General features: G+C 35.8%; 1 protein-coding gene across 2 annotated transcripts; it reads right to left on the bottom strand.

The window, feature by feature from the left end:
• Positions 1-5639: 5639 nt before the first annotated feature.
• Positions 5640-10130, bottom strand: LOC140792425 (BTB/POZ and TAZ domain-containing protein 3-like). Of its 2 annotated transcripts, none has more exons than XM_073143421.1 (6): positions 9990-10130; positions 8616-8979; positions 7980-8110; positions 6948-7251; positions 6164-6477; positions 5640-5902 (listed from the first exon to the last, which is right to left on the bottom strand). In XM_073143421.1, the coding sequence occupies exons 2-6, from the start codon at positions 8955-8957 to the stop codon at positions 5773-5775; spliced, it is 1221 nt and encodes a 406-aa protein (XP_072999522.1). In that variant the 5' UTR covers positions 8958-8979; positions 9990-10130; the 3' UTR covers positions 5640-5772. The 2 variants fall into 2 exon arrangements, with proteins under 2 accessions (XP_072999522.1, XP_072999523.1); XM_073143422.1 differs by having other exon boundaries at positions 9858-10083.
• Between the last annotated feature and the right edge of the window lie 352 nt (positions 10131-10482).

The raw sequence follows: 10482 nt of genomic DNA, 5'->3' as shown, positions 1-10482 counted from the left end.
GATACGAGTAGCGTAGGAGAGAGAGTTGTCCCGTGTCGGATTTGGGTCAACGGAGTGCCAAGAAGCTATATACTACGGCTAATGAGGGGTATTTAAGTAATTAACAGGCTGCGCTTCTTTTGACGATTGTCTGATTTGGACCAATGGCAAGACGCCACATTTCGGAGACGCACCGTTAATTCTCGTTTATGCCCTTGGGTTTCTTTTTTCCAGTTATAGTTGATGATGAGGAGGGGAAGCCGAGTGCCTAACATTAGATTTTATGTTTAAAAAATAAATAAATAAACATTAGATTTTATGGAGAAGAGAAAGCGGCAACCAAAAATAGGAAGAATTATATTGGAAAGTGAGTCAGCTCCTAATATGCACAAAATGAGATGAATAAAAAAGAGGCGTTAGGTTACAACAAAGGATGTAGATAGATAGTGACAAAAACAATATAATCTAAGACAAAAATAAAATAAATAAATAATTAGGACATATATATTTAAAATTAATATGTATATTTAAATTTTTATTTATATCACTTTATGGACTCGACTCACTGCCAAAACTGATAAAACTATTGTGTTTTTCATCTAGACTTAATAGACAGCGGGTTAAAAAAATTTAAAAGTGAGGTTGCTTCTTGAATCGGACTACAGAACTCTCTCGTCAATATCCTCTGATCGAAATCTAGTTTTTCTTGGAGATGTAGATTCTTATTTTTATATATCTTTTTAATTCTATGATTTAATCATTATATCATTCTTCCACTGTCACGACCCAAAATAGAAATCATGACCAGCCATGCATCTCAATATGCTTGAGATGCACGAAGCCTTATTAATACTCTCTAAAGTGTACGATGGCAAAAATAATAAATTAAATGAGAATATGCTTTATTAAATTTTATAACTAATTGCAATAAAAATATAAAATAATGTTAATGTTTTTGAGTCTCTAAACTAAGTAAATAAAATGTCTAATCTAAAACATAAAATCAAAACAGTGGAAAGGTAAATAGGTGAATCCTAAGTGGAGGTGGAGTCCGGGTATATCTCGCTCAGTCGCTCCGCTGACTATTACCTAAAATAAATACAAAAATAATAGAACCCATGAGCCAACAACTATAACTCAGTGAGTACAATCCACTCACTAACCAAATAAATTTTAATTCATATTAATGCTGAATAAATTAAACTAAAGCAACAATATCCATCACAATATGCAATAGGCATGCTCTCTAAATAATAACAATGATAACAATAGAGAGAGATGTTACAACTTGTAACCTTGCACGTTTTCAACATATTAACATCTTTTGATATTTATACTGTCATATGTCTCAATGGGTCTAAACCCTGTGGATCACATCAACTAGAAGTCACCTCGAGATGACGCTCGGGACTTTTCTTCATAGCTGATCCGGTTAGGGTCATCGAAGGGTATCATCCTATGATTAACACACTCTGTCTTTTCCTCTAACCGTTGAGAGAAGTTAGAGTCACCTAGGAATTTTTCTCATTCATCCTAAGATTGTTCCCTAACCCCGCCAGAGTCACCTAAAGAAGTTACCGCAGTGATCTAATTTAGGACTTTCCCTTGGACTTCCAAATAGACTTGAGTCACCATGAAAAATCGCAAACGATTTATACCGGGACTGTTCTCTAAGTCGTATTAATACTAATCTCATTTTTCTTTTCACAAATTTCAATATTTGCACGAAGTATGGTGATGCACTGAATGTAATAATTAAATGCACACAGAAAATAAAACAATTAAATTTTCGCACGTACGGATGAAATAAATAGATTTGCACACAGAATTTGCAGCAATTTAATTTTTACACATAAGGGTGAAATAAATAATTTGCACACAGAAAATTTACATGGTCTGACAAAAATACGAAATACAATAAAATAAACATGTGAGTGAACCCACTCACCTGAGTCTAGGCAAGACAACCGAAATCTCAAATCTCTAGCTCATGTACTAGAAATCACCACCTTAAATAATAAATAATATTCAAATTTTTAATTTGAATAATATCAATATTTCTAAAATTAAAAAAAAAATAAAACTAAAAGAAAAACTAAAATGGGTTTAACCCACCCATTGGATTGGGCTGGGCTACTACTGGCCCGGCCCATTCCAAAAATAAGGCTAATCGGGCTGGGCCAAAACCCAGCCAAAAGAAACTAATCGGGCTGGGCCAAGGCCCAGCCAAGAAAATGGATTGGGCTGCGGTTTAGCCCACAGCCCATCCAATTTAATTGGTTCGGGTCAGGTCTGTGGATCCGAAATCCAAACCCGAACCCGAACCCAATCCGAATTTAAAAGAAAAGGGGGTTGGCTCGGGTTAAACCCGAGCCCAACCCATCCCTTCTCTTTTCTCACGTCCGACACGAGGAAGGGAGAAAGCTAGAGAGAGTGGTCGCCGGTGACTCCGTTGGCAGCGGGTCACAACCGGCTCCCTCTCTCTCTCTCTCTCTCTCTCTCTCTCTCGTGGTGGAGAAGAACCCATTCACCGACGGCCGATGCCGAGGCTGACGTCGATTGGAGCCACGAGGGCTCCCTAGAAGATATCGCCGACACCGGGCTTGGAGCACGAAGCCTCCGGTGACGATGCCGTTGCGACCCGGCCGCCGCCGCCCGATTCTTAGAAGAAACCGAGAACCCCAATTTTAGGTATTTTTGATTTACCCCTTTAAATTTAAATTAAACTAGAGGGATGAGAGAGGGCTCACTGGGGAGGAGTGTGGTGGTCCCAATTTCCTCCGGGGATGCTCCGGCGATCCGATCCCACAGCGACGACTCCGACGGTGAGAAAAGAAAGAAAACGGTGGAAGAGAAGAAGGCTGGGGGAGGGGTTGAGAAGAGAGAGAGAGGATTAGGGTTTAATTTATAGATTAGAAGATGATTAAATCTAATCCGATTCGGATTAGATGAAATCCCCCCTTATTAGCGCCTCGTCGCGTGCTGGAGAGGGAGAGGGGAGGGGCTGCACGTGCAGAGCGCGTGCACCCTCCTCTCTCAACCCCTAAATTTTTTTTTTATTTTTTTTATTTCTGGTTCTGACATCCACTGTTTTAGATAAGCTAACCACATTGTTGACTTGTTAACAAATCTAAAAAAAGTCTACTCTTTTTCGTCAATTTGGGCTCAATCAATACAATCAAATTTAAATGCTTTATTATATAAGAATGCTTTAGGTATCTCTCTAGATACTTCGAGTAGTTTTTGTGCTGGGATAATATATTAACCTTTCCATCAAAAAAAAGTTCAAAAAATTATTGATGAGAATTTTTTAGCAAGAATGGACCTCAAATTATTAATATTATTTATTGTTTATCAAATTTCAACAAGATATTATTTCTCCTTTTTCTACCTTAAATAATAGCATAATGTTTTATTCATCTCAAAACATGTGTGAAAGGTTTGTGATTGCTCATGCAATGAGATAATAAATATCACAAAGGTATTACATTAATTTGATGGCTCCGTTTAAAATTAAATCTTACGACGAATACATCTACAAAATAGATCTTGAAGGAATTCAGATAAAAATTAAATACCAATGAAACCTTAAATAAATAGAAATATAAATACAATTGAGATTTAGATTGATTTGAAAAATGAGTAAATTTAAATATATGGGAAGTTTTAGGATTTCAAGATAGAAAATTTGATAACATATGATAATAAATTTATTGTTATATATTTATGAATGAAATTGTGGAAGATGATAAGGTTGAATAAATTATAACTAAAATGGTTAGGAGTTTGCAAATCTATTAAATATGATATTCAAGTTATATATTATGGATAAATAGATATTTGAATATCCAATAAAATTTGTTTTACCATATTTGAATTCGAATTCAAAATTTTGTGAAAATACTATCCAAATCTGAATCTGAATCTTTATTGTATAAGAAATTTATAAGTTATATCCCTATTTTTTTTTCTAATATGGAATTGAATTAGATTAGATATTATCTAACCCTTTTTTGATCCTCACCAACCATAAAATTAATGCACCGGCCATCCATCAAAAGATTTACAGAAGCTAATTTCAAGACAAAATAAAATGGGACTAATTTATATCTCTCTGTTATTAGCTTTTAATAATCACAAGGCATGAGAAAGGAAGGCCTAAAAATTAATTTAAAAGATTTAACTATCACACTCTTTTTTCATATTACCCATTTCATTACCACTCTATTTAGAAAATTAGAAGAACAAATCATGGAGGTGCTTAATGTCTACTTCACATGTTTGGCTCCTAGAGTTTTGGATCATGCAACATCTTTCACTCGATCCCATTGGTATGATTTGCTCATTGCTTACCATTACATGGATTACTGTCTCGATGGATGATATATTGGTAACCAAATAGTATGGTTTCGATATAAATGCTTGTTAGATATATGGTTTCGATATATTAAACGTCTACATTAAACAGCCCTGATAATATTGTCAAATATGCACGATTAATGTGTAAGTGCAAATTGACTTGCACGAGGTGGATCTACACCAAATCCTAACTCGATAAACAAATGTCCTATATTATACATTTGCACCAAGTAGCTATTGTAAAGAACCATATTTGAAAAATACTTGTTTGTAATTTTGGGCTTGGAGTTTCATTTGGGCTAATCTTGTGCGGGTTGGTCTGCCCACATCATTGAATATGCTCTAACATATCATTCAATGTGTAATTGACGACTCGAATCAATCTCACTTGAGTAACTATTGCGTTGGCATTTGTTTAATGGTCATTTAAATTTATTTGCATGGAAACTGTGTTCTTAGTTTTGCACCGTTGGCATTATATAAAGATAATTGAGACATAGCATAAAGCACATTATAATATTTTATTTTATTTTACTCATGGTTGTAAAATGAAGTGATGGATTTTGAAAACTGAGTGCATGTATATTCTACCGTCGATGTACATTTTACTATAATAGAATGCAAACAATTTATATATATATATATATAAGCCCATTATTGTCGATTAGAAAAAATTGAGTTGGCAAAGTCCTTTGAATCTGCCACTTAATTAGTGAAAATTTCAAAATTAATGTTAAATGGCATTATTTTATTAAAAAAATATTGTTTGTTAGGGAGTTGTTGAGCTTTGGAGTTTGTTAAACAATAAATTTACTACACTGTATTAAAAAGAGCAAAGAATAGAAAAAGGATTTACAAAGAAAAGAAAATATTTATCAGAAATACTTGTGGCCCATAAACGGGATAGCACTATCCCTTTCTCATCCGATGACATTCGTGTATCTTTTATCTTACCATTAGTTTTTCTTATTCGGCAGCCAAATGGGCTCATTTTTTGAACTGCAACTCATGGAACCAGTCAAATCTGCAAGTCTAGATGTAGTTACACCTCCCTCATTAATGCCAAAAACCATTTGGAGTATCATCAAAAGAAAGAAGAAGATGGGAGCATCATTGACCAAGTGGAACCTAAACATTTGTGAGGCCCAAGCAGGTATAATCAATCACTAACCTGACATTTAAGAGGCCCAAGCAGCCATTGGTATCAGATTAAAAACCCCCAGGTAGAATACAAACACTGCTCACTAGAGGAACAAAGTTAAAAAAAATCATTCACAACCATCCAAAACATGCACAAGTGATAGGCAAGATAGTTTTATACAAATAACCATTGAGATTGTTATATACAAATATATACTTGGAGATGGGAGTAAAAGAAACACATTATTACTGGCTGTGCGTTAGCTGCTGCTCTGTTGTTCCTTATATACATTTTCACAAAACCAAGGGCCTTCTATGGCAGATCGAGCTGATGGTTCCTTTAGTGGACAGTACCTTGCTCGCCAGCAGTTTCCATTTCGTCTCCTCCTTTTTGCTTAGATGCTGCATCTTATCCTTAAAATGCCTGAGGGAAAAATAAGGGAGGATGTTGGCTTGTGTATACTCAAAGGAATCATGCACACTAGTAGCAGTGATGAATCTAGTCAGATGGTATGAATATTGACTTGAAGCTCAACCTTAATGCTAATCATATCACTATCTTTCCCTGAATTTAATCACCTTTTCTTTTCCTCGAGTTCAAGTTCAATACATACCGCTACCTTGCCAAACTGGACTAAATTTGAACACAAAAGCAACATATAGCTGAACCTAATGAGTGACAAACCTGCAGAGAGGAACCTTGCAAGTGTCTGGCTTGGAACACATGCAAGAGTGGAGCTCAAGAAGCTGCCACATTCGCTTGCAGCTAGCACACCCACCGGGGATTCTAGTCCTGCAACCTGAGAAATGACGAACTAGTGATTCAAGTGCCTTGCAGGCTGGGTAGTTGCATGCGCTTTGGCCATCTTTGAGCACCTTGTCACGAGGTCCAATTGTCCGGCATCCATCTTGGCATATGTGCAAAAGTGCTTCCATTGCTTCGTAAAGTTGCACATAAACCTTCCTTTCCTCGATCTTTTTAATTCTCTCTAGCTCTTTCTGCAGTTCATAAGTAAGATGATCAGATTGTAGGACTCAAAGTGAGAATGATAGGAAAAAAACTGCAGGAATAGAGACTGCCCAAGACTGGACACAAAGATTTGGCAATACCATAAAGCCCAAATATTCGGGAATCAGAGGATATCTAATCTGGCAAGGGATTGCCAGGTCCAAAGTAATTGCTGTGTCATGCCACATGCAACATTTGCATGTTATCAGAAGACTCAATAATCATTATGTGTATAAGTATACTTCTAGTTCTTTTTCTAGATCCCTGAACTATTCCATGGGGAGATTTTCTTTTCATTCTTCTTCATCTCTGGTTTTCGCCCTTTAATGAGTCACTGAACCTATCTAATTCCACCAAGTAATGGTGGAAAGCAGGTATTGCAGGCTAAAGGAATTATAGTAACTAACTTCTCATCGTAATTATAGGAGAACATGGCATAGTATAATCAAGCTGAACTCACAGAATCTTCCTCCACAAGTGACTCAAGAAGCTCCTGCTCTAGGCCTGGGTTAGCTTGCTTCATTACTTTCCACCCCTCCGAGACTGAGATGGTCTTGAAATCTTTAACAATCATATGAGTAGATAAAAGGGAGAGGCGTGGTGCGTCACATTGCCGTGCTAACTGAAGCACATCAACCACATTCTCGGTGGTCAGTGCTTCTTCCAGCTGGTTGATGCAGACCCTCTTGAGAGAAGGGACTGAAAATGTGTGAGCCAGGACGAGCAAATGAAGAGCATATTTTTTCATCTCCTCCTGTTCATAGCTACATTGAGTTGAGATAATCGAAGTTAGAGATTGGAATCATTAATATGAAAAATAATGCGTCAAGATACTTGCCTGCATTTATTTTTGTGAATCTAAGAAATCCTAGACTTTCACCACTAGCCCTTGCAGGTTATAGTTACAGCAAATATTTGAGTACCATTATTTAAGATGGCCAGTGATACGAGATGATCCGTCTTTTAGGATTATCTTGTATAATATGAAGGCTAAACGAATTGGCACTGACTAAGATATTCCCGTATCTTGTGTACCTGAGTATCAAATAACATTATAACCCTGGAAATAGCTTTCATCTTTTTCCATTTAATTAATTTCTCGCAAAATGGAAACTCATAACTAGACAAGAAGTGAAATTGCAATCACAGTAACTGATATCTCTTGATATATAGTTTTTCATATTAAAACTTCTTAAGAGTATGAAAAATATTATATAAATACTTATCTGAAGTACTGTGTAAAAAAACAGAAGAAAGAAGCTGTTTTTAGCTTATTTTTCCTTTGGAGTTTGCTTGATCTTATTTCCTATTCCTACGGACAATTAGTCTAAATTCAAGTCCAACTTGGTTGATGTGCAGAATCAATGTTGACAAATTCAAAAGATCAGTGCAAATTCCTAGTTCTCATGGCACCAATGAGAAAAGGCCATTAAGTTATCGATCAATTGAAATTTAAAGCAGGAAAAAGAATTAAACAAAATTACAGGCATACCTTGAAGAGTACAGGAATCTGATAAATACACGGACAGCTTCTGGATGCACTCCAGGGATTTTAATAGACTTGAAACCTTCTTTGTTTCTTGCTTCTTTTAACATACTTCTTAGCACAAGAGAGGTTATACCCTGTTCAGGAAATGCCTTAGCCCTTATGTTGTACAAAGACGAATAATAAATTTTAGAAACTAGAAACTTTAAGAGATCGTGCAGGCAAAGTCAGTTAAGGGAACGAAAATATTATCAAAAGAAATTCAATTGGTCATTTTAGTAAAAGAGCATAAAAAATAAGAGAACGTGAATATCTTTTTTCTCCTTCTCTTCTCTATGTATCTAATACTACACAGACCTGCAACTTAGGAAATGAATACTGACACAGGTACCATTTACTTGCTAATATCACAGAAACTCTCCTGTTTGATCTCAAATTCTCTCATCTTTCCTGAGGTCAAAAGTCTACCTCTATTCTTATATCACTTCCTCGATTTGTTCCAGAGATCGAGATTGTGCAAAACTAATCATCTGGACATATATTGTAATTTTATGACATAAGAAATGCATTTATTATATTGCAGTGACAAATCATACAGTGAAAACTGATAATACTTAATCTTAATGAATACAGCATACTCACAAGAACACTTGAATGTGCCAAAATTATGCCCTTGTCATCTGTATGTACCCGGACATCAGCTTCATATCCTTCAAGAAATATATTGTCCCAAGCATGCCTTGTTTCCTCAGGGACATAATTAGTACCCTTTATCTTTCTGGAGCATTTATTCCCGCCATAAGATGCGCGTGGCAACTGCGGTGGTTGAGGAATGTTACTGAAGTGGGGCCTAGAAGATGTACACGCATCTGGCACGGCTAAAATTTCAGCCGAGGTGCTACTCTCAAGCTGCAAGTTAAATGGATTATCGAATGACTGATGGTTTGAGAAGAGTTGCGAAGAGTCCAGCCGAAGGCATGCCATCAACTACTGTTCCTCTTACTTCCTGAAGAATGCAGGGATGCATAGCATTGAAGTCATTAAGCTATATACCATGTACAACTATGCAAGAAAGGCCAGAGAAAGCAAATTATACAAATCAGAAGAGAATAATTGACTCAAAAGATGATAATGACACACAATACAAGTATGACAATCAGGAATGAGAAACAACAAATCATACTAATGATTAGTTTCCTTTAATACTATGGAATCCAAAGATAGATACATATTGAACTTGCTACATATCTATCAGGGGAAATCTATCTCCATGTTTATAACTTCATTCGGATCTGATAATTATAATGACTTCAGAATACCATCATATTCTTATTTACTAGATAATTGTGTAATAGTTTACTCCAACCCTTGTATCTATATTTGTTCCTTCGATATCAAAATACTTGCTAACCAAGCACTGCCCAATGGAAAGATACTATGCATAGAAAAAGGAAAGGAACTCTTGTTTGAAAAAAAAGAAAAGAAGAAGAGTAGAAGGACAAGTAAAGAACAGAATATCAGATTACAAAGGTAACCCTTGGCTAACCATAGTTAGAGTCTTATCTAAAATAATGAAAAATCCTAAAATTTTCCTAGTTGTATGTATACAGAGTATAATTCAACATTAAATAGTGGACTAATTCTTTTGTATTTTTTGTTTTTTGTTTTTTGTTCTGCTGGTATGGCCATTGCTATCATTCATAAACGAATAAAAAATAAGCATCTCTGTTCCTATTAGTCTCCAGTTCAAAAATGGATTCTTGAGTAGTAGAAAGTTAATAGACTTGCCACCAGTACAGCAAAATTATTCATCAACATCCAGAACATAAACTTTCCCTAAATCCAATCATTCTTTTAAACATTTCCAACAAGAAAGAAATCTACCATCAAGAATAGTTCCACAAAATATACAATCAACAGTATCGCCTCGTCTAAGATCACTCAAACAACAGCTTCAACCACCTTTCTAATGATCACAAGCTCCAAAACTTGCAGAAAATCGAACAAAAAATTTACCTCGAAGGTACCGTCCGTTCAGCAATAGAGAAAGATGAGAGAGAGAGAGAGAGAGAGAGGAGAGAAGGAGTAAAATTTCGTTCTTCTCTTTTGTTCTTATTCAATTACTAATAAAATACTTTTAAAAGACGAGGAAATGTTGGTACTTTGTGTGGGTGAGTGCGGACACCGACGACTTCACGTGTAATAAAATGAGCGAACGCCAATGGGGTAATGCCACGTAAGGGATTAAATCACCGGCACGGACGGTCGGTGGGGACTGAGAGCGATTCGCTGTAACCCCCACTGCAGGAACACGAGAAAGAAAATGATTCGTTCCTTCGATAGTTCGATGTGTGCAGGGACTTTTTATGATAAAAAGACAAATGAACGATTCAATGACAAGTATTAATTTTCTCTATCCAAATCCAACGATTAAAATTAAATAATATTAAACTACTTCTGGTCATTCTTTTAAATTACTATAATGATAAATTGATATAAATTGGCACTA

The sequence above is a fragment of the Typha latifolia genome, chromosome 7 (assembly GCF_019914945.1).
Source record: "Typha latifolia isolate L0001 chromosome 7, TyphaL0001v2, whole genome shotgun sequence".
Taxonomy (NCBI): domain Eukaryota; kingdom Viridiplantae; phylum Streptophyta; class Magnoliopsida; order Poales; family Typhaceae; genus Typha; species Typha latifolia.
Note: the sequence above shows the minus strand (reverse complement) of the source record. Positions and strands in the feature narration are given on the sequence as shown.

Bases quoted from the DNA above. Each gene is read 5' to 3' on its own strand.
- LOC140792425 (XM_073143421.1), bottom strand. From the start codon at position 8,957: ATGGCATGCCTTCGGCTGGACTCTTCGCAACTCTTCTCAAACCATCAG. The intron at 8,111-8,615 runs GTGAGTATGCTG...TTTCCTGAACAG, and splicing joins TGGCACATTCAAGTGTTCTT to GGTATAACCTCTCTTGTGCT. The intron at 6,478-6,947 runs GTGAGTTCAGCT...TATGAACTGCAG, and splicing joins CACTTGTGGAGGAAGATTCT to AAAGAGCTAGAGAGAATTAA.